General features: G+C 38.4%; 1 protein-coding gene across 1 annotated transcript in view; it reads right to left on the reverse strand.

Annotated features, from left to right (window-relative positions):
• ARHGEF33 (Rho guanine nucleotide exchange factor 33) overlaps positions 1–22,928 on the reverse strand; it is an 84,509-nt gene that overhangs the window by 51,280 nt on the left and 10,301 nt on the right. Inside the window, exons 3-4 of the mRNA XM_049696471.1 lie at positions 7,136–7,246; positions 5,482–5,531 (exon numbers count right to left, since the gene is read on the reverse strand). Coding sequence (XP_049552428.1) covers positions 5,482–5,531; positions 7,136–7,160 — 75 coding nt within the window. The 5' untranslated portion in view covers positions 7,161–7,246. The remainder of the gene's footprint in view (positions 1–5,481; positions 5,532–7,135; positions 7,247–22,928) is intronic.

The raw sequence follows: 22,928 nt of genomic DNA on the forward strand, positions 1-22,928 counted from the left end.
TTTCCACCAAAGATCCCTCAAACTAAATTTTCATGAATTATGTAAGTTGTTCCACCTTGTTTTTTACAGACTTCTCTCTCCTTCCTTTCTGTCCCATTATTAAGGTCAGAAGGCTGCTATGAAGCAAATTCAGGGACTGTGCCTGTGCCTTGAGAACTCTGCAAAGTCATAAATGTCAAGATTTGAGAAATCTCCACAAGATATGCCAAATTCTTGCAACACCTGTCTAAAGGCTCTACAGGAGCAAAAGCCCAGGTATTTTGAAGTAGCACATGATGGCAAGGATGGCAAGGTAACTGCTTTGGCTTCCCCCTAAATTGTGGCTGCTACAGAAGGAACAGGTTCCTTCTGCCAGCTGCCACTTCCTAATTGTAGGCCTCTGTTAATCCAATGCAACAAACTAATCCATTGCAATTAATTTAATGCAGTGATTTAAAACACAAAGTAGGTGAGTCATTTGATCAGTCAAGAGTAAATTTCCCAAACCTACTCGTCTACACTCCCTGCAGAGGTTGATCCTTAAAGCATTCTCACAGGGCACTATTGAGGCTGCTGTGAAGCCCATTGGGCTGGAAATTTATCTTATCCATCCTTGGATGCACCACAGGTCTAGCAGAGTTAACCTCTCTGGAGTTAAAAGGACATTCCTCAATGCTAAAAAGAGACTGAGGCTCAAACAGGGCTTACAAATCCTAGAAAATGTTCAGTGGCAGTTTTGATGATGAAACCTATTACTGCAGGACTGGTTCCCATAGTTTTTCAGTTAGAGTTTCTTTGGGTACATAACTCATTTTCTTAAATTATTTTCATTACAGAGAAAAATAAAGAAGAAAAAAGAGAGTCACCCCAAATTTCATTAATATAACCATTAACATTTTGGCATATTTCCTTGTAATTTGTGCTGTGAATATAAATGCAGATATTTATATTGTTGAAATCACACTAAAGATATATTTTGATTCTGCCCTCCCCTTTTTTTTTCTTCTGGCTAACATTCTTATAAGCCCTTTCCCTTAGCCTTCAAATTTTTATCTAAGTAGGTATTTTTAATGGCTATATAATATTCCATCCTACAGATGCGCCAGAGTTTACCTACCCATTCACCCTTGTTGGAAATTTTTGTTGTTTGTAATTTTTTTTTTTTTTTTTTTGTGATACGTGGGCCTCTCACTGTTGTGGCCTCTCCTCTCCCATTGTGGAGCACAGGCTCCAGTTGCGCAGGCTCAGCGGCCATGGCTCACAGGCCCAGCGGCCATGGCTCACAGGCCCAGCCGCTCCGCAGCATGTGGGATCTTCCCAGACCGGGGCACGAACCCATGTCCCTTGCATCGGCAGGCGGACTCTCAACCACTGCGCCACCAGGGAGGCCCTGTTTGTAATTTTTCAATATAAAATAATGCATTGGAATAGAATTTTTTTAAATTATTTATTTATTTTTAAATTATTTATTTATTTATTTATTTTGCGGTATGTGGGCCTCTCACTGTTGTGGCCTCTCCTGTTGCGGAGCACAGGCTCCGGACGTGCAGGCTCAGCAGCCATGGCTCACAGGCCCAGCCACTCCGTGGCATGTGGGATCTTCCCGGACCGGGGCACGAACCCATGTCCCTTGCATCGGCAGGCGGACTCTCAACCACTGAGCCACCAAGGAAGCCCCTAGAATGCTTTTTATTTAAAGATTTGTATGTATTTCAGGTTATTTCCTTAGGATAAATTCCTAAATATGAAATTACTGTGAGTCAAAGGATGTTAGGTTGTATTGACCCAAAGGGCAATCTACCGTATTAGAAGGAGACAACGTATTTAATTAATTAATAATTATAGAAAATGTATTTGACCAGAGGGTTTGAAAAGTTATAACAATATGGTTGTATATTCTTAGAAACATGCTGTATGATGTGCGATGTCCTAAATTAGCGTATTCGGAGAAACATGTCTCAGACAAGATGTATGAAACATAGGCAGTATAACTGGTGGAAGCTGAAGAGTCTACACTGCTAAGGCTACAAGTGAGGCAAAAACACAGCTGGAGTTCAAATCATTAGTGTGAGGGTTGAGCTAGAAGTAAATTGCACAGTTGCCACATCTGTTGCCTTAATTGGGGACACCCGACCCCCACTTCTTACGTTAATGGAATCATAATTTTAGAATACATATTCAAAATTAAGTAATCAAGGCTGAAGCAACACAGTGTGACTTTGGAGAAGATATTGGGGTGGACTTTGAGAGGGCCATGTGCAGTGGACCAAGGACAGGAAGGAAAGGGGACAGACTTGCATTCAAATAAAAGGAAGTATACTAAGCTAAGGAGCAGTCAGTGTGTCCCCGCTGATTCACCTGGTCCACAGTAATTCTACCTGGAATGAACTGGGAGATGGTAGTACTCATTCTCCTGTTCCCTTCTGTGACCCGATTTAGGTCATGGTACCTTACTGTTACCAAGGAGGTCACGTCCATTGAACGAACAGGGAACCAATTTGGGGTACAAACATTTTAACACTTTTTCTGCATTTTAACTATTAATTTTCATACAAGGTTCCACCAATTTACACACACACTCATCAGATATAAATACTATTAATTACTGTATCTTTTAATTTGCTAATTAGGTAGTCAAAAACTAATACTCCTTGTTTTAATCATTGTTTCTTTGAGCTTCAACCTTTTCTTCCATTTGTTAGCCATCTGTAATCTTACTTCGGGAAATTACGTTCTTTGCCCGTATTCTACCGGGGTTTCAGAAGTTTCCTTTTTATTAATTCTATGAACTATTTATACATCATTAAACCTCTGTAATATTTTGGTAGGAATTTTTCCAATTTTGTTATTTGTCTCTGAATTTGTTGAAAATATTTTTACATTGGGAAAATTTTTAATTGTGATGTGATGAACACTCTAACCTTTCCCTTGTGATTTCTTCCAGTGCTTTTTTACTTAAAAAGACATTTCACATCCAGAGACAAAATAAATATTCACTAATTCTAAACTTTTATGGTTTTTAAAAATATTTAATCCTTTCATCCACTTTTGAGTTTATTTTGATTAGAGTATGAATTGAGAATCACTTCTTTCTTTTGCAAAGAACCAGACAATTTTCCAAATACCATTTGGCACCAGCCTACATGACTGCATCAGACCTCTTGGCTCAAAGCGATATATACATCTCACGATATTCATTCATTCATTCAACTAATATTTATTGAATATGTGTTGTGTTCCAGGCACTATAATTTATTCTGAGAGTTCCACAGAGAGCAAAATGTACTAATCCCTGCCCTTGGAGCTTACATTCTAGAGAAGGAGACAGACAGTTAAAAAATAAATAAGCAAGTTAATATTTACTATAATGTCAGGTAGGGATGGGGGAGTCTATTGAGAAAATAAAATAAGGAGATAGAAAATGGCTGAAATGTCATATGTTGCTTCAACTTTCGATGTCACAGGTTTTTTTTGTTTTTTAATATTTATTTATTTTGGCTGCGCCGGGTCTTAGTTGCGGCATGCTGACTTCTTCATTGCAGCATGCATGTGGGATCTAGTTCCCTGATCAGGGATCGAACCCAGGCCTCCCACATTGGGAGCGCAGTCTTACCCACTGGACCACCAGGAATTCCCGACACTTCAACTTTCATATTTTGCTCTCCCTTTTTAGTATAGATTGTATCTATTATAGTTAATTTCTCCCTGCATCCCTCCTTCCTCTTCCTCTTCTTCTTTCTTTACTTCTCCTCCTTCATCTTCTTTTGGTTAAATGTTGCTTGGAGTAAACAGACTGGGGCTTAGGAGACATTCTTTTAAAACAAGGATGGGGTTGTAATCACAGCATCACAGAGGTCATATAGGCCAACTTCACTTCTACTGCTTCACTTGTTCCTCTGTGAACAGATGTACTTGGATTTGTGATGCAATAAGAGAATGAGGCCACCCCCACTGCAGCTATATTTAGCCAACATTCAGGGAGTGACCTACATTAAATCTATAATAGACTTTAAATCATACCTGAGTTTAAAGAGGTAGTCACACTCATTCAAATGCCATACAAAGGTCAGATGTTAACAGAGGGGAGGTGGGCGGGGAAGGCTTTTGGAGGTCTTGGACAAGTAAAGCATCAAATCAGTACTGAGTGAAGACTCACTCTGGTTTCCAGACCTTTGTTCAGGCTAGTCCCTCTGCCTGAAATACCCTCCCACATATCCACTTACCAATGATCAACTCGTCCTTAAATGCCTGCTCCAAATCCTTCAGTCAATATTAATTCATCCCTTGTCCAAATTCCATAGAATTTTATCAATACCTCTGTTGTAATTCTTCCAACAGCCTACCTTGTATGAGCTATTTATTGTATGGACACTTAAAAATCAATGAGAATGTCTGTTTCATCTGTTTCATCTCCCGTTAGGCCAAGCAGAAGACTTTGCACGTAGTAACTGCTCAATAAATATGCATTAAGTTGAAATGAGGCTGTTTCCTTCACCCCTTCTCATTGCTGATCTGGTTCTAGGAGCAACATGATTAAAATGTTTTCATAATCTTGTGCTGGCTTGCCCTAGTTGGGTCCACAGCAATGATCTCTTGCATGATATTTTTGGAAACTAGTTGTTATTTTCACTTTACTGTTACTTAAACTCAACAAATCTAAATTACATTTCCCCCAAACTACCTGCTCCTCTGGATTCCTATATCTCTATTTGGGAGACCACTCTTTTTCCTAGTTACCAGGGCTTAAAACCTTAGAGCCAACTTTGCTATCACCTTTTCTCCCAACCCCCATCAAACCCTGTCAATTCTTTCTTCCTTCTCATGTATTCCAGATAACAATGTCTTAAGTCTAGAGAGGAGCATGGGTTTCCCTAACCCAAGCTACTTTTACATTACAAATTATGTCAGAATAATCTCTATGATTTTTAAGGACAGAAATTTACTTTAAATCACATGCGGAAGATAGAAGCCAAAGAAATGCTATGTAGAGAGCCAAAGCAGCCCAATGTGACTCTTGTTGCAAACATATTACATAAAATTTTGCAGAACATTTATCTCCCTTGTAAATCAAATTATTCCCATTGTTTAAAAAGAGATTAAATTTTTTTCTATTATCGTATTTGAACACTTGCAATATTAACCCCCTTTTATTTTCAGTTCTCCCTGCTAAAATAAGAAACTAAGAAAAGTAGATCTCTCACTCCTGACTGAAATGTTATCCCACAGTGTAATGCCAGGTTGATGGAGGCAACAGGAAGAAAAGCAGCGTTGATGTGGGAGTGGTGGTGCTGTAATTTATAAACTGGATAAGTTGTCCTTCAGTCATCAGTTTGCTCAAAAGTACAATGTGAATGGTACTCTCGTCCCTGCCTATCCCACAACCTTAAGTGAACAAATACAATGATATATGTAGAAGCTTTTATGAGTGCCAAAAAAATTTATACGTAAAGGACAGTCATCACTGTGACACATAGGAGAGCTCAAAACAATCTGTGTCTTTACCTGGTAAATCTGTGTGGAAGGATTATTCATCGGCTTATGTTCATTCTCTCCTGTAGGGAGAAAGAGCTTTGTTTAATCAACACAATTCATTCTGTCCCTATTCTCTTCAGACACATGCAGGGAATAAGGGGACTTATAGGATCCTAAATCTGTGCCTGCACGACAGGAAGCCCATGATTCAACCAGAACAGAAGGTAAATTGGTGTAGGTGATTTTATATTACATCCTAATGACCAAACCATATCTACCTGATGTAACTCTTATAGTAGAAAACCATGCTTTACCGTGGTGGGGAAGTTTCTCAATCAAACTGAATGACGAGTAATCATTAAATAGTCAGAAGGGAATGCCCATGAAGGGTCTCTCTCTGATTTTGGGGGCTGACTGAGGTTTACTTGAGGGGGTAGTTCCACAGTCAGGAAGGCATCTATTCAGTTGTCACTTTATTGTTCTCAGGAGGCCTCTATAAAATATCCCTTACTTCTCCTGCCTCTGATCCTCGCTAAACCTCTGAACTTTGCCCTTCTGTCACTGCCCAGATCAGCTAAGGGAACCTTGCCATCCTCCTGGACAAGAGGGTTGATAGAAGGGAATTGTCAATGCAAAGGGTCTGGGAATGATGCAGGCAGAAAGAAAACAATACTGTCAACACCAGAGACTGTGAAACACAGGTCAAACACAAAGGAAGTAGTAGGTTATAAATACCATTTATACCTGGGGAGGAACAAAGGTTGGCCTAGAATGTACCTTTTAGAATCACATTGGTTGGCTCTGAAGATGAGGCAATCCATGTAAAACATGCAGCCCACATGAAGCCCTTTACTCATCCACTTAGCTACATCTCCTTTGTATGAATTGTATGAATTGAATCACATTGTATGAATCAAGCAGTTTATAGATGAAACCCCTGGTTGCAAATATTTGGTTGTATGAATGTGTATATTGTTCTCCTAAGACATGCAGGTATAGTGAACCCTTCCTTAGAGGAACCAGCCTCGGTATGTTAAGTTCATAATACGTAACCTCAGCCCAGAATTTATACACACTGAGGGCTGTCCCTATAAAATCCAGATGGTTAGAGATTACCAAAATTCCCCACACAAGCTTGAGTAAAGATTACTTAGCCCATTTTATGCTATGTCCCAACAGCCTGGTATAATGTCAAGAACCAGAACTTGGGAACAGAGACCAGGCTCCCGAATCAAACGTTGATAGGTCGTGGTTTGTAGCCTGACTTCTCTATGACTGTTTCTTCACCTGTCTATTGGAGATGATAATAGAACCTACTTTTATATGGTTGATTCTATATGGTAAAGATTAAAAGAGAAAGCCCTATGTTTCTAGGCCAGCCTAGGAGGTGTTGGATGTCTGTTAGTTGAATATGTATCTTGGCCTTATTCAGCAGGTCGTTCTGAGGCAGTCCCAAAGTTATTACTAAGAAAAGTAACATAACTACTCAAATTGTATGTATACATGTTGCATTTCCTGTTTCCCCAGCACCAAGTCTATGCTCTTCGTGGTCATTCTACTATGATAAGGCAATGAGAATAGTCAGGTTAACATATTATCATGTTTTGAGACAAGGGCAAGACAAGCCCACAACCTACATTTCTTAAATCCTGAACCTTAAAGCAAGACATAGGAGAAATCTAACCTTGCTTTGTTTTGGTTTTTTCCATGGTGCCTGTTGCTTCTCTCCTCCAGCTTACTCTTCAACATTGCATCTTCATTGTCCCTGTATCAGGCCATCCCTTCTTCCCCGGACCTGTCAGTTGAAATCAAGAGTAAGGGAACAAATGAAGTGACTGGATTTACTTTATGTGTTAACTTTAAAAAACTGAAATGAACACAGCTATTAGAAGCAACAGGCATTGTGTGCAATTTCAGAAGAGTGAAAATATTGTTGAGTAAATATTTAGCTTAAAACTCAAAGGTAGGGCTTCCCTGGTGGTGCAGTGGTTAAGAATCCACCTGCCAATGCAGGGGACATGGGTTCGAGCCCTGGTCTGGGAAGATCCCACATACCGCAGAGCAACTAAGCCTATGTGCCACAACTACTAAACCTGTGCTCTAGAGCCCACGAGCCACAACACCCATGTGCCACAACTACTAGAGCCTATGCTCCACAACAAGAGAAGCCCCCACAATGAGAAGCCTGAGCGTAGCAACGAAGACCCAACGCAGCCAAAAATAAACAAACAAAGCAAATAAATAAATAAATTTATATTTAAAAAACTCAAAGGTAAATATCTTGTGGACAAGTATGAAATTCATTACTTAAAATTATGGTAGTCTTTAAGATACTATTTTGGGGATCAAATAAATTAATTTAAACCCATTGATTTTATTAGCAGGGTATAGTTTAAGGAAATTAACTTGAGCAGGCATAAAGGCTAATATATCTGTTTCTGTTTAATTAAATAGTAAGTTCCTTGATGGCCTTATCCCCACTTTCTGCATCTGGTAGACTTTTTTACACCAGGAGATGCTTGTCAAATGTAGCCTGGCCGCCGTGACCATTAGACATGAAACTGCCAGTTCAGCATGAAATCTAACAAGCAAAAATAGTGTTGTGGACATTGGCCCTCTTTTTATCCATCTAGAATTTCCAATGATTGGGGAATTCCCCAACCTTATGAGGCTTGATCAGAGGCCTCCCATTATATAGAGGCTGAAAGTGCCAGGTTCTCCTAGCCTCCCTTGCAGCTAAGGTATGACGGGCACATGGTACCACTTTGATACACCCACCCCAACTGGCAGTTGCAGAAGAATTTCCTAAGGCAGATATACTTGATATACTTTCTACTTTCTTAGAAATAGAAAGAATTCTTAAGACAGCAGCAGCAGCAGCAGCAGCAAGGAGGGTGGTGGTGACCATGATCTGGTACAGACAGTTTAGGTAACTCAAGCTGCTGCTGTTCTTGGTCCTTTCCTCACCAGAACAGCTGTACTACATGATTTGGGGCACTGCTGTTGGCCACATATCCCAAACTTGGTTCCCCAGTCTCCTAGCAATTCTATGAGCTGTCCATATCCTTTCAACAAATTCCTTTGCTGCATAAATTAGCCAGAGCTATTTTTTACTGCTTTGCAACTAAGAAACCTAACTGAAACAATAAAAATATATTAACACTATCCAAGATTGAGAAGACACAAGTTAAGACTTTGCTCATTGCTCTAGAAAAGACAAATCTAATCCACAGTGATAAAATGCAGATCAGTAGTTGCCTAGGGCAAGAGGTGGGAGTTTAACTGGGAAAAGGCACAGTGAACTTTTTAGAGTGATAAAAATATTCTGTTGCTTAATTGTGGTAGTGGTTATACAGATGCATAAATTTGTCAAAACTCATCAAAATGTATATTTTGACTGGGTGCATTTTATCCTGTATAATTTATACCTCAAAGTAGAATTGGTGTTTCATTCATATATTGAGGTCTGTGAAGCAAAATGATAAACTGACAGTCTGGAAGGTTCACATGGATGAAAACCTGGTCAATAGCTACACAGTTATAAATGAGGGATCTAAAGGAAGGCCCAAAGTGAAGGCCATATGCCGTTTGGAATCTTGTACATTTTTCATGTGAGCATGGAAGTTATGTCAAGGTAAGGCATCTTCCCTAGCTATCTGAATCTCTTTCATAGCTTATATAAGCATTACTAAGATGAAATGTTTCTGCTCCTTAGCAATTGATTTGATATTTAATGAATTCCATGATGAATATAATTAAATCACAGAATGTTAGCGCCAAAAAGGCACTGAGAAAACTATTTGATCCTTCTTCTTCATTTATAGGAGAAGCAACTGAGGCCTGGAGAGGAGAGGAGAAGTGACCTGCTCAAAGCCACACAGCTTTGAAAATAATTGTTAGAAGTGATTTCTGTTACTATTTGGGGGAAAAAATCTTGAAATATGTGAAGCCATATTTTAATGGGATTTTATGGATAATTAATTCCAGCAGATTTATTGATCTAATCTACAACTAATTAAAAACAAACCCCAAAACCTCCATCTATCTGAGATAAAATGTAAATTTTTGCATTTTCAGAGGTAAGACATCATCAAGCTCACAAATGTACAAATAGTTGCTGATTTCAAGAAGTAATCAAAGGTACGTGGTTACTAGAAAATAAATTAGAAATTTTATTTTATTTATTTAATTACGAAAGCAACCAAACCACATTGTAAAAAATTTTTAAAATATAGAGGGACAAAACCAACTATAATGCCTCTACTTAATGATCACAGTCATTTGATTGTATTGCCAGTCAATCATTTTGCTCTTGAATGTTTTACCTGATTGTTAATGGAGCCTACCTATAATTTTTAATCTACTTTTCCACCTACATTATAACATAAGCCTGTTACTTTCTTTTACAAATTGGACCATTATTATTCATGTTGTTTTTATTGTGGTCATTTGGGTAGAGGGTACAAGTGTTCCTCCTTAGTCCCAGTCAGTGTTAACAATCTGCTGGAATTCTTCCATCCCTTTCTCCATCCTCATAGAACCACATTCAAACATATATACGGAATATACATATATGGGGTGGAGCTGTCATTGTAGTTCATACTGTACCTCTCTGCATCATCTCTCTCACTTAATACATCGTAGCAATCTTTCCAAGTTAATTGGTAGAGATCTAAAAATCACTTTTAATGGCTGCATAATATCCATGGTAGGAATGACCTGTGTTAATCATTCCTGTATTGATGGGCATTCCCCTTATTTCCATTATTTTGTCACTGAAACAATGCTGTGACAAACATCTTGGTACATAGAGCCATATATATTGGTGCTTTTATGTATGTAGGGGTTTAATAGATATGACTAGGTTGCTTTCCAAAAAGACTATCTTCTCATTTCCTCCAAGAATACTGCATGAGTACCTTTTCTCCTGCATCCCAGCCAATAGTGGATGTTAATGCTTTTTAGTTCTTGCTAGTCAGATGGATGACAAGTGATATTTCATCTTACTTTTACTAATTTCTAGTGCTATTAAGCATATCTACATATACTTACTGGACATTTAGATTTACTCTTTTGTGATTATCTATTCCTCTGCTTTGCATATTTGCATATCTATAGGGTCATCTGCCTTTTCCTTATCAATTAATGAGGGCTTTTATATAATATAGATTAAATATTTATTTGTCACATGATTTATGAATATCCCATCTATCTTTTTGTCTTTTGACTTTGTGGACACTTTTGCTATTGACACATTTTTTTAATTTATGAAGTCAAATAAAATTTTTCCTTAATTGCTTCTTGGTTTCTTGAGTTGGTTTTAAAAGCTCTCCTCAGCCCCAGAGTTTTATATATACATTTTTCCTAAATTTTCTTCTAAGGTTTTTATTATTGTTAAGTATTTAATTCATCTGGAATTTGTTTTTATATATGGGGTGAGAGAGTGTTCACTTTCCTTATTTTCCAGATAGCTAGCCACTTGTAGCTACACCAGTTATTACATAAATCATCATTTTCCTCCATGGAATTGAAATACCATTTCTCATATACACTGAGATCTATTATTTTTCTATGGACTCTCTATTCCATCCTGATCTATCTAACTATTCCAAAATCACAAATTATATGGCTCTTCAGTAGTTTAAAAATATTTGATGAGGCAAGTCATCTATTATTCTTTTTATAATTTGCTTTTCCTGACATTTATTTTTCCATATGAATAAATGTACTACATGATGATTTTACCCATTACAAAAAAATGTTGAAATTTTCACTGGAATTGCATAGATTTATATATTAATGTGGGAGAATTGGCATTTTTCTTACATCAAAACTTGTCATCCAAGAGCAATATAGTTCTCATTTGTCTGAATCTTGTTTTAGGTTTTTCAATCAGATTTTTTAGTTTTCTCTTAAAGTTCCTGTACTTTTATTGTTAAATTTATTCTTAAATAATTTATAATTTTTATTGCTACTGTGAATGGCATTTTTTCCATTTCCAATTCTCTGTTGCTGGTTTTCGTATTCTCTCTCTCTCTCTCTTTTTTTTTTAATATTTACTTTATACGTAGCCACATTACTAAATTGTTTTATTAATTGTGGAAGATTTTTAAAATAAGTATTTCTAGGTGACTTTTATCCTTATTTTCAAATTTTATACTGGTTATTTCATTGTTGTATTTTATTATATTTGCTAGAGCTTCTAGAATAATGTTTACTAATAATAGTGACAGTGGATATCATTATCCATCTTCTTATTTTAATGTAAATGGCTTTAAAGTCACTTAGAATCATACTTATTTTCTACCTTTGGTAAATAATCTATATCATATTTAAGTAATTTCTCTTTAGTCTTATTTTACTAAAATTCCTTATTAGGAATTTATCAGTCCTTTTAGCAGCTATTGATAGAATTGCCTTTTTCTCCTTTAATTTATTATTATAATGAATTATACCGATTCCCTGATGTTGAATCATCCTTACATTCCTGGGATATTTGCTTGGTCATAGGATATAGTTTTGTTGATACTCTGCTGGATTCTATTTGTTAATATTTAGACATTTTTGCATCTATATTCATGAGTGATTTTGATCTGTGGAGGATTTATTGCTCTTTGTTTTTTATTCTATGGGGGGGAATTAATGTTATCCTAGCTTATTAAAGTGAATCAAAGAGTTTTTAAATCTTTTTCTATAATCTAGAAATTTTAAAATTAAATTGCAATTATCTGTTCATTGAAAGAGAGTAGAGCATAGCTATGAAAACATTTGGTCTTAGTGCCTTTTTAAAAAAATAGATCCTCTAGAGACTGTCATACAGAGTAAAGTAAGTCAGAAAGAGAAAAACAAATATCGTATATTAACGCATATATGTGGAACCTAGAAAAATGGTACAGATGAACCAGTTTGCAGGGCAGAAATTGAGACACAGATGTAGAGAACAAACATACGGACAGCAAGGGGGGAAAGTGGTGGGGGCTGGGGGTGGGGGTGGGATGAATTGGGAGATTGGGATTGACATGTATACACTGATGTGTATAAAATGGATGACTAATAAGAACCTGCTGTATAAAAAATAAGTAAAATTCAAAAATGTAGATCCTTAAACCCTATTCAATTTCTTCAAAAGTAATTGGTCTTTTCGACTTTTTAACTTAATTTTATAATTTATATTTTCCTAGGAAATAATTTCCTTAAGTTTGTCAACAAATCTGTTGATAGAGAATAAGCATCTAACTTTTATTGAACAGCTGCTATGTGCCAAGCACTATGCTTCATGTTTTATTTATATTGTCACCTCTAACTGAATCCTCATATTGGTCCTGTTTAGTTTGGATCATTATCTTCATTTTTTTTTTTTTTTGTGGTACGCCGGCCTCTCACTGTTGTGGCCTCTCCCGTTGCGGAGCACAGGCTCCGGACGCACAGGCTCAGCGGCCATGGCTCACGGGCCCAGCTGCTCCGCGGCATGTGGGACCTTCCCGGACAGGGGCACGAACCCGTGTCCCCTGCATCAGCAGGCGGACTCTCAACCACTGTGCCACCAGGGAAGCCCTATCTTCATTTTTTAGATGAGCATATTGAGGCTTGGGAAAATGAGGTAATGACGTACCCAGGATCACAGATAAGAAATGGCAGAGGGAGACAGAATTGGAACTCAGGTCTCTGTGATTTCAGAACTGGTGGATTCAACTCCTAAATTTCTCCAAATAGTTTCACAATCATTATATTTAATTACTGAAAAATACTCGTTTGAGAAATTATATCATTGTTTTCTTTCCCTCTCCCCATTATTGAATATTAGGCTCATTCTCTATTTTTCATTATAATTAATGAATATAAAAAAGAATATAGCTTTTTTTCCCCTTATTTAAGACCTTTTTTAGGCTAAGTTTACAGAAGAGAATTACTAGTTTGAAGAGGATGATCATATTATTGAGTAATATATTTTGAAAAGTACATCTTAAAAGGGAAAATAACAGGATTACATGGACAAGTACTATGACTTTTTCTGGAAAGAGCTATACTACATTATGCAATTCCCTTTGAGATCTTACTTGTAGCCTGCTTCATTGCCTATGGGCATCCCTCACTCTCTGGGCCCAGTAATTCTTTACTCTGCCCTTCATAGTCCTTGAATCACTGCCTGCCTTTGAATAAATCAGATACTGCCACGTTATTTTCACCAAGTTATCATGCTTCTACTCCTCCCCAGCCTTCCTCCTTTCTTTCCATCTCTACAGTAGCAATTCTAGCCTCTAATAACATCCATCTGGGCCTTGGCAGACTCTTGAAAAAATACTGGTAAGTTTTTTAAAAAAGCCTGTTTGTCTCTAAACCATGTCTGATCATTATATAGAGCAATGGTTTTTAGTCTATTCTTTGAAGCCCTCAGTGTTTTTTTGAGCCTGCCTTGGGAGGAGAGAGAAAGCCACCAAGCTGGTGGAGTCTTGGGCCCCCCTTCCCATCCCCTTCAACCAGAGTCTCTCTGTTCTCATCTAATTCACATACTATAGCTTTGGGGAAGAATTTTCTTTTAAAATGGGTTCCTGATGTTTTAAAAAGGCTCTAAAATGATCACAATAGAGAAATAAGAATGTTGAAACATTAACCTAAAAAGTTATAACCAGATTTTTATGAAATTCAAGTAATAAAATTAGTAATATTAATAAAGTTAATAGAAGCCTAAGAATACTGAAAAATCTCCTGAACCTCCCCCAGACTGACCTAGAATGTATACTCCACACACAAAAGCAGGCATAAGACCACAAAAACTTAGGATTGTCTATTACTTTCCAATTACTGCTGTGACAGAAAAGGAAAGTTTGGCACTTTGGGGAATTGAAATTAATTGAAAACAGACTTGAGTTAATTTCCATTCCAGTGTCCTTTATTGAATGGGTCTTTAGTGCACATTTCTAATTTAGTAGAATGAGAACTTTTTGTGTTAGGGGGAGGGTGATGAGGAAATATTTTCCCCTGAACTAAAATAATTCATCAGGACAAATCTTGCAAATGGTTTCAAAGAGGAAAGTCTACATGATCTTTGTGATATAGAAAAGTACTTTGAAAAAATTTATGAAAGGGGTTGTTTGTTTTTTCCATACAGCCTAAAAGCAACATATGTTTCATGAAATGATATATTTCATGACCTTGCTTGAACCTGCATCATAGTTTCCAAAGCACTCCCATACATTATCTCACCTGGTGATTGTAGCAATGCTGTGCAGTGGGCAGCACACTTTACCATCCATTTTATACAAAGGGAAACAGTAGCTCTGAACAATTAAGGAAGTAGCTCCAAGTAGAACCATTATTCTATTAGTTTCTATCTTTAAATAAACCTCTTCATGTCACAGGATTCCAAAGCACTAGTATCAAAAGCCACTTTTACTGTCATTATAAACATATCAGTTCCTATGTGTGGTCTGATAGCTATTTGAAAAAACAGATTGAAAAAATTGTAAAATGAGGAAAGTTTTGACAAGTCTAATGACATATAAGGAGATTGAGAGAAAGAAAGAATACAAAAAAATAGGATGTAACCACCGATTCAGAGGCTATGAAATATTGTTATTAAAATTCTATGTGCAGGGCTTCCCTAGTGGCGCAGTGGTTGAGAGTCCGTCTGCCGATGCAGGGGATATGGGTTCGTGCCCCGTTCCGGGAGGATCCCACATGCCGCGGAGCGGCTGGGCCCGTGAGCCATGGCCGCTGAGCCTGCGCGTCCGGAGCCTGTGCTCCGCAATGGAAGAGGCCGCAACAGTGAGAGGCCCACGTACCGCAAAAAAAAAAAAAAAATTCTATGTGCATTTTATTGCCAATAACTTTTAAAGTGAAATGAAACGGACAATTGTTTAGGAAAACATAGGCTGTTGAACTTTGTTTTAAAAACTATAAAGTCAATTACAACTCTCTATAGAAGATATTGAAAGGGGGAGGTCAAATATCTACCACCAAATAAGAAATAACCCAGGATAATATAACAGGAAATTTCTATAAATAACAATGACTGTGTTATTTAATCCATGCCCCAAAATAAGATATATATGTCACTAAATCCATTCTATGAGGTTCTGATACCAAATCTACTCTAGGATAGCCTAAATAAATATACAAATATTCTAAACAAAAATACAACACTATGATCAGTGGTTTGTTCTAGGTTATAAAAAGGTCTTGATGCTTAGAAATCTATTAATATAATTCATTAATCAATATAATGCAAAAAACAAAACAAAAGCAAAGAGCACAGTGTGACCCTGAGAAGCAAAATGATGAGATAAGACAAATTTCACAATACGTAAGTGTACATGCAGGTGTTTAAAATGAGGATGCCTCAGTGATAATGTAACTTTTTATACCCACTTCCCCCAAATATATATAATAAAATCATCCTTGAATACATAGCAATTTATGATGGCAAAGGCAATAAATTAAAGAGTTAAAATAGGGATCTCACCAGATGACTCAAACAATAAATAGTCTTATTTTGAAAATACTTCTTGGTCCTCAAGTCAGCCTCTTACTTGACCTTTTCTCAAATATAAGTGTTGCTAGAAACAGGATGGCCCCTGCCACTGAATCAGGTCACATTGTCACATCCTTGGTTAACTGCCTGAATGCTAGTTCCCTTACCAGACTGTAAGCAGAGGGTGTGTTTTATTCATCTTTGTATCCCCTGCTCCTTGCCCCATTCTGAGCTTGTGCTCAACAAATGCTTATGGAAGTGAGTTGAATTCTCATCTAATAGCCTACAGAGAAACGTGATTTTACCATGCCTGCTTCACATAAGCAAAAAATAATCAGTGGTAAATACAGAAAGAGTTTAGCCTAGAGGTGATTTTTGTTAGAAAAAAAATTGTTTTATTTTATCAAGCAAAGTTTCACTAGCAGAAATATATCCCCTGCGCCCACCATTGGGCTTGACAAACCAAGAGAGAATAAATAGGATTTCCTAACAAATGGTCCAGCACCAAAACTGTAACTGATACTCCATGGTTGCCAGCAACCTCAAAGTGCCCAGAGCCAATGAGAAGAGGGGCAAAGCACAGAGAGTGGGCAATTCTGTAGCTCATAAAGCACATAGAGGTTCTTTACATCTGAATATGGAATAGCAGAGGTCCTCTCACCTCCACTCCACAGGCACGTTAATTTTTTTTGTTTTGTCTACCAAATATCAGTCAAGATATTTGCTTGAGTTGCTATGTGTCAACTCAATCAGAAAAAAAAAGAAAAAGAAAAAGAAATGCCAGCATGCTGTTACACATACAAAAAAATCCAATGGCCAGAGATAATTATTTTAAGTTTAAGAATGCCTCATTTAAAACATCAAAACTTATCAAAAGTTTCAGACCGTATTACTTCCAGAAGCTCTTCTGACTCATTAAGTGGCATACATAAAGGTGTTAGAACCTGATTTTGCAAGCTGGACACTTCAGGGGCTACGGGGCTGGTGAGGAAGATGTGCACTATCTCTTTTCTTATCCTGGTTTGACTCACTTTAATTTCAACCTTTTAAACAGGTTCTCTCCCTGGATTATCTGAGTAGAAGTTAAGAGCCTCCCAGCACTCTGTTCAAGAGGCAGAGGGCACAGTGTTACCTGAATACAAGGTAAATACCTACTTCAAAAGAAAATTGACTGTTGCTGTATTTTCACTAGGTCAGTCCTGCTTGGAAGAGAGGGAAGATGGTGAAGGGCAAGAGAGGCTCCTGGGAGAATTTTGCAGGGAAGGAGCCCTGAGCCCCAGAGAAAGCTCCCTCCAGCCCTAGGGTTGACCCTAATTTTCAGAGGGTAAACCCTTAACTAGTCCTCAGGAAGTATTCTTCTGGCTGAAGCAAGGCAGTGGCAGGACTCACAAGATCTGAATCACATAGCTGAGTTAGTAGTACTTTATGAAATAGAGCATCAGTTACCACTAACAGCCTATTTTAGGTGAGAGGGGAAACAAGGTTACTGCTGACACTCCTGGGAGCATAATTTTCATAGTTCAGATGAAATGACATCCAGTTTGGATCTGCCTTTAGCACTTTTATAACTGCTAAAAAGGAAACTAGAGTAAAATACAATCTTCATTAATGGCTAATTTCTTACCACCTCCCAGTGAACTCCAGGACTTGGAAATCATAGACAAATCCTGCAAATCTATGACCTCAGTTAGAATAGCCCACAGCCCGTGCACCGTTTACAGGGGTCAGCAATGTTCTCTTGAAACTACAGCATCCTCCCTGCAGAACTAGTCCCCCCACAGGCCTTATGTATTCCTCCCTGAGGATCTCCCTGAGGAGTCCCCACAGTTCCCCTGCCTAAAACCCTCTGCCCTCTGCCACCCCAAGTCCTGCTCACCCTTCAAAGGGCAGATCATGACTCATACCCTTCATAAGCCTTGACTTGGCCATTCTCCTCAACTGTCATCTGTCTTCACTAGGGCAAGGATCATCTAATAACCCATTATTATTAGAGTCAAACAGCGTAGTAACCTAGATATAAGAAATATTCAACATTTTTACTGATGGATAACAAATGTAAATTCATCATTTGTTTGATAATTTCTTTTTTAATTTATCCTATTTCATACATGTCCTCCTTAGAGCTAAGGTATACTGAACCCAATCAATGGGTAATTTCGTACCACATCTGGTAAGTTTGGCACAAGGATAAAAGGCCTAGGGAATTCCCTGGCGGGCCAGTGGTTAGGACTCTGTGCTTTCACTGCTGAGGGTGCGGGTTCAATCCCTGGTCAGGGAACTAAGATTCTGCAAGCCGCTCAGCAGCACGGGCAAAAAAGAAAAGAAAAGGCCTAAAAACATTCCATAAAGAGACCAGAACACATTGGGCACACTGGGTCTGGTTTTGCTAAGAAGCTATATTCTGATTCCTAAATCTCATATTGCACTATTTCAATTTCCTTTTTGGAAAAAGTTGGGACAGGAATAAGGAAATAAAATATAGAAAGAAGTACTCCATCCTCCTGCCTCCAAACTGAATTACATACTTCTCCCATCCCAGATAGTTGGATAGCAATCCTATTCTTCAGAACCTTTAAAAATATGTATGGAAAGACACTGAACAACCTCACTTGAAATCTATCTAGGGCTACTTAAATGTACTATAGCAAATCATTCCCTGTGTAGATCATGCCCATTTCAACTTGTTCTGATATCATTTGAAAATGGCTCCCTTAACTGAAGGCAAGCTGATCTAACAGGGCACACACATGCTGCCCCACATCATTTCTTGCCTTTGTTGCTATGTACTTAGCGCTTTTGTTAGGCCATCCATTTTGCTTTCTGATGATGCAATCTGTGAACATTTTCCTCAGGCTTCCTACCATAGAACTATGTAAAAATGTTCCCTAAAGAGTCAGGAAGGTAGTGCACCTCATGACTAGCAGTATTGGGGAAAGGAAGGAATACTGGACTGAGATCCAACCCTGACTTCTCACTCACTGTGGGGCTGTGGGAAAGCCAGGCACCCTCTCCAGGCTTCCATTTCCTCATATCTAGTATGCAGAGTCTCTCAAAGTCCTTGCAGCTCTGAAATGCTGAGGCTAAAACCCTACCAGGGCATCTCCAAATATTACTCAGCAATATGGTGATATGGCAACCAATGGCTTTCCTTCCCAGCCCTCAGTCCAGAGCCTTCTATAACTGTCCCTTTGTTCAATTTAAAAAACAAAAACCAGGGACTTCCCTGGTGGTCCAGTGGCTAAGACTCTGAGCTCCCAATGCAGGGGGCCTGGTTCAATCCCTGGTCAGGGAACTAGATCCCACATGCCGCAGCTAAGAGTTCTCATGCCACAACTAAAGATCCCTCATGTCACAACTAAGACCTGGCACAGCCAAAATAAATAAATAAATGTAAAAAAAAAAAAAAGACCCACTGTACCCCAAACCAAAATGATGCTAAACAGTTCACAATTTTGTAATCCCTATTTCTTCTGCTATGTCATTTTAGCTATCTTTTTAGTATTTAGGTCTTTATTTTGAGAAAAGGAAACAAAACTGTCTGTTCTTCTGATCTTTTTCTTCTGCTAAATGAATATCCCTTGTTGGACTTATATTTCTTTCCAATGAAAATTTTTTTTAACATCTTTATTTTAGTATAATTGCTTTACAATGGTGTGTTAGTTTCTGCTTTATAACAAAGTGAATCAGCTATACATATACATATATCCCCATATCTCCTCCCTCTTGGGTTTCCCTCCCACCCTCCCTATCCCACCGCTCTAGGTGGTCACAAAGCACCGAGCTGATCTCGCTGTGCTATGTGGCTGCTTCCCACTAGCTATCTACCTTACGTTTGGTAGTGTATGTATGTCCATGCCCCTCTCTCACTCCAATGAAGATTTTCACTTGGCTGTTCCATGGTCACCTCAAATTCAACCTGTTTAAATCACATCGGTCACCTTCACCCTATCCAGGTACTCCCTTCAGATTTCATTTCCCAGGCTCTGTCACTAACACCACTATTGACCCAGACTTAAGACCTTGGAATGATTTTCCTCTCATCCTATGAACCACCACCATTAGTGAAATCCTTCTGAGTCTTCCTTTATATGGTTTCTTACATTTTCTCCTTCCTCTTTATTAAAAAAAATTTTTTTTTGGCTGCATTGGGTCTTCATTGCTGCTCACAGGCTTTCTCTAGTTGCATCGAGCGGGGGCTACTCTTCGTTGTGGTGCGCAGGCTTCTCATTGTGGTGGCTTCTCTTGTTGCGGAGCACAGGCTCTAGAGCGCAGGCTCAGTAGGTGTGGCGCACGGGCTTAGTTGCTCTGCAGCACGTGGGATCTTCCTGGACCAGGGATCATACCCGTGTCCCCTACATTGGCAGGCGGATTTTAACCACTGCGCCACCAGGGAAGTCCCTCTCCTTCCTTTTCATTGTCACTTCTTTGGTTCAACCTGACTGCTTTGTTCCTAAACATCTATAGGAACATCCTAATTAGTTTATCAACACTCTATGCTGCTACAGAACTAGATTATTTTCCTTTAAATATCACTTTTATCATCTTTTGCCCTTGTTCATGCTCTTGAATAGCTCTCTCCTTATTAAAATATACAACAAACCTCAAGGTCCTCCACAATGTCCCTGACCTTCCTCTCCAACCTTGTTTGGGATATTTAGGAGGTATTCCAGCCCCCTAACTCTTATTCACCACTTGCATTCCTACCTTATCTCTCCCCTTCCCTGCAGCCTAGTCTGCCCTCCTCACCCTACTCCAATTGTCAAATCCTTACTCACTCCCCAAAGTCTAACTCAGGTTCCATCCCTCTCTGGGACTTTTACCTTCAGTCCAATAGGAAATTATCCCTGTCGTGGAATATCTGTAGAACTCAATTGGAACCAAAACCATGATTTTCTGCTGTATGTATCTTATGTTATAGTCTCATTTTCTAAATAGACTTCTTGAGAAAAGAGGCTATTTTTTCCAACTCCTCATATTCTTGGTGCCTGTTTTATATTCTTACATAGAATAGAAGCTCAATAAAAATTTGTTGACTGAGATGATAAACCTGCTAAACATTGTCAATAATAACTATGTAGCACATAATCCTCCCCTAATTAATTAGGTGTTAATTCCTTACTAATAATTACTTGTTAAGTGTTCTCTTACCTAACAATCTGGCAATCAACAGTCGTGGACGTAGAGACAGAGGGAGAAAGAATTTGGCTGCAGGAAATCCAGGCCGGGAGAGTAGAACAAAGGGGTTTAATGCTCTATCTCAGTCCTAAAGGGCATTTTCAGAGTGACAGGGTCTAAAATAAGATGATCTGCGATGGCTTAGCCTTTGTTATATATACTAGGTTCTAATGTTTTGGATTTAGAGACAAAGTCAATCCTTTTCTTCTCCACCTATTTTGGAACGTACCTTAGAAACCTCACTGCCTGGGGTTTGCCCACTTCTTTTCTCTTAACACTCAGGGACCTGCCTTTGGCCTGTAACATCTACCACTCATCTTCTTGGGGATCCATGCTCCTAGTCTCCAAGACAAATATGAGATAGGCAGTAAATGAGCCTGTAGACGCAAGATCTAGGAATCCAGGAAAAACAGAAACAAAAACGAAACCACACCCACCCCTTCGAAAGCAGTATTTTCAGCCTGCTCCTGGAATCTTTAACTCCTTCCCACACATTCCTAAACTTAGGTCCTTCCTCTAGCCTGTCGCTTGTGAAGCTGAGGAGAGAAATACTGTAAATCTGGATGCAAAGTTTACATGCAAATCAAAACCCTGCTTCTTAAAATCCTGTAAATTCAGTTTTCATAGCCTTTTGAATTTACTGTTAATAGCCATAATCCCCATTGGCAAAAATTATATAAATAAGTAGATTCAGTACATTTGAAAAGTCATTAAAATGTTAATATAGAATATTTAGAATCACAGAAGCAAGAAAAGCTCATTTGTGAAAATCCTGGGACCCACAGGATGTGAGGGGAAAAAGTGAGGTTGAAACTCAAACTCTTACGCACCTTCACCAGGGCCCATTTTGCTCCTATCTCTTGACAACTTCGAAGTCTTGTCAAATTTACAATATCCCACAATCATACATTAAGGATAAAAAAAGTTCTAAGGCTCCTGGTCTCTTTAAATGTCACCTCATTAAAAGGGCCTTCCCTGACCACGCACGTAAGAGCAGGACTCAGCTTTCACTGCCTGTCTCCTTTCCATCGCTTTAGTTTTCCCTACAGCATTTTCTACCAAATGACAATGGTCTGTTTATTTGTTTATTGATCATCTTGGCCCATCATCTCTACTTCATGAGGGCTTGGATGTTTTTATTCACTCTGCATTCCCCGAGGTCTGAAAGAGGGTCTCTCGCACAGAATAGACCCCAAATAAATAGGTATGAAGTAAATGAATGAAACAGTATCAGTATCATGGTTTGGAAAGACCAAACCAAACCACACCTAACCAGAACAACTTGCAATATAAACTAAGGATTCAGCATATGTGGTAAAAAGGATCAGAGCTGAAAAATGACACAGAGATCAGCCAGCCAGACCCTGTCACTTCAAAATAAAGAAAATGAGGTCCATGGTTAAGTGACCTGACAAGTCATAAGCTCTTGTTTTGACAGAAATAATAAAATGGTTCACTACAGAGTTCCAATTTCTTGTACAAATATGGTAATTATGGAATTTGATAATGCCATTTTAATCTCAGTGAGGTGGGCCTCATAAATCAGTGGAATAAAAAGGCTGTCAGGTCAGGCCCTTTGCCCAAATAAACCAACCTCACTGTCACCAACACTATGACTTTATTCCTTTGGACCTTGAGAGATTTTTTTAAAACATACTTTACTTACTCTGTTGTCAGCTAACACTTTAACTAGTTGAGAGCAACACGGAGAGCCAAGCTAGGTAGGGGGTGGGAATGGGGAATCTGAGCTTTGAAGTATGGAGCGTCTAGACTCCAGTCCTAGCTGTATGATTTAAATAGTTGATTGGCCCTGGGAAAGTTACTTAATCTC

The sequence above is a fragment of the Orcinus orca genome, chromosome 13, assembly GCF_937001465.1.
Source record: "Orcinus orca chromosome 13, mOrcOrc1.1, whole genome shotgun sequence".
In the NCBI taxonomy this organism is placed as follows: Eukaryota; Metazoa; Chordata; class Mammalia; order Artiodactyla; family Delphinidae; genus Orcinus; species Orcinus orca.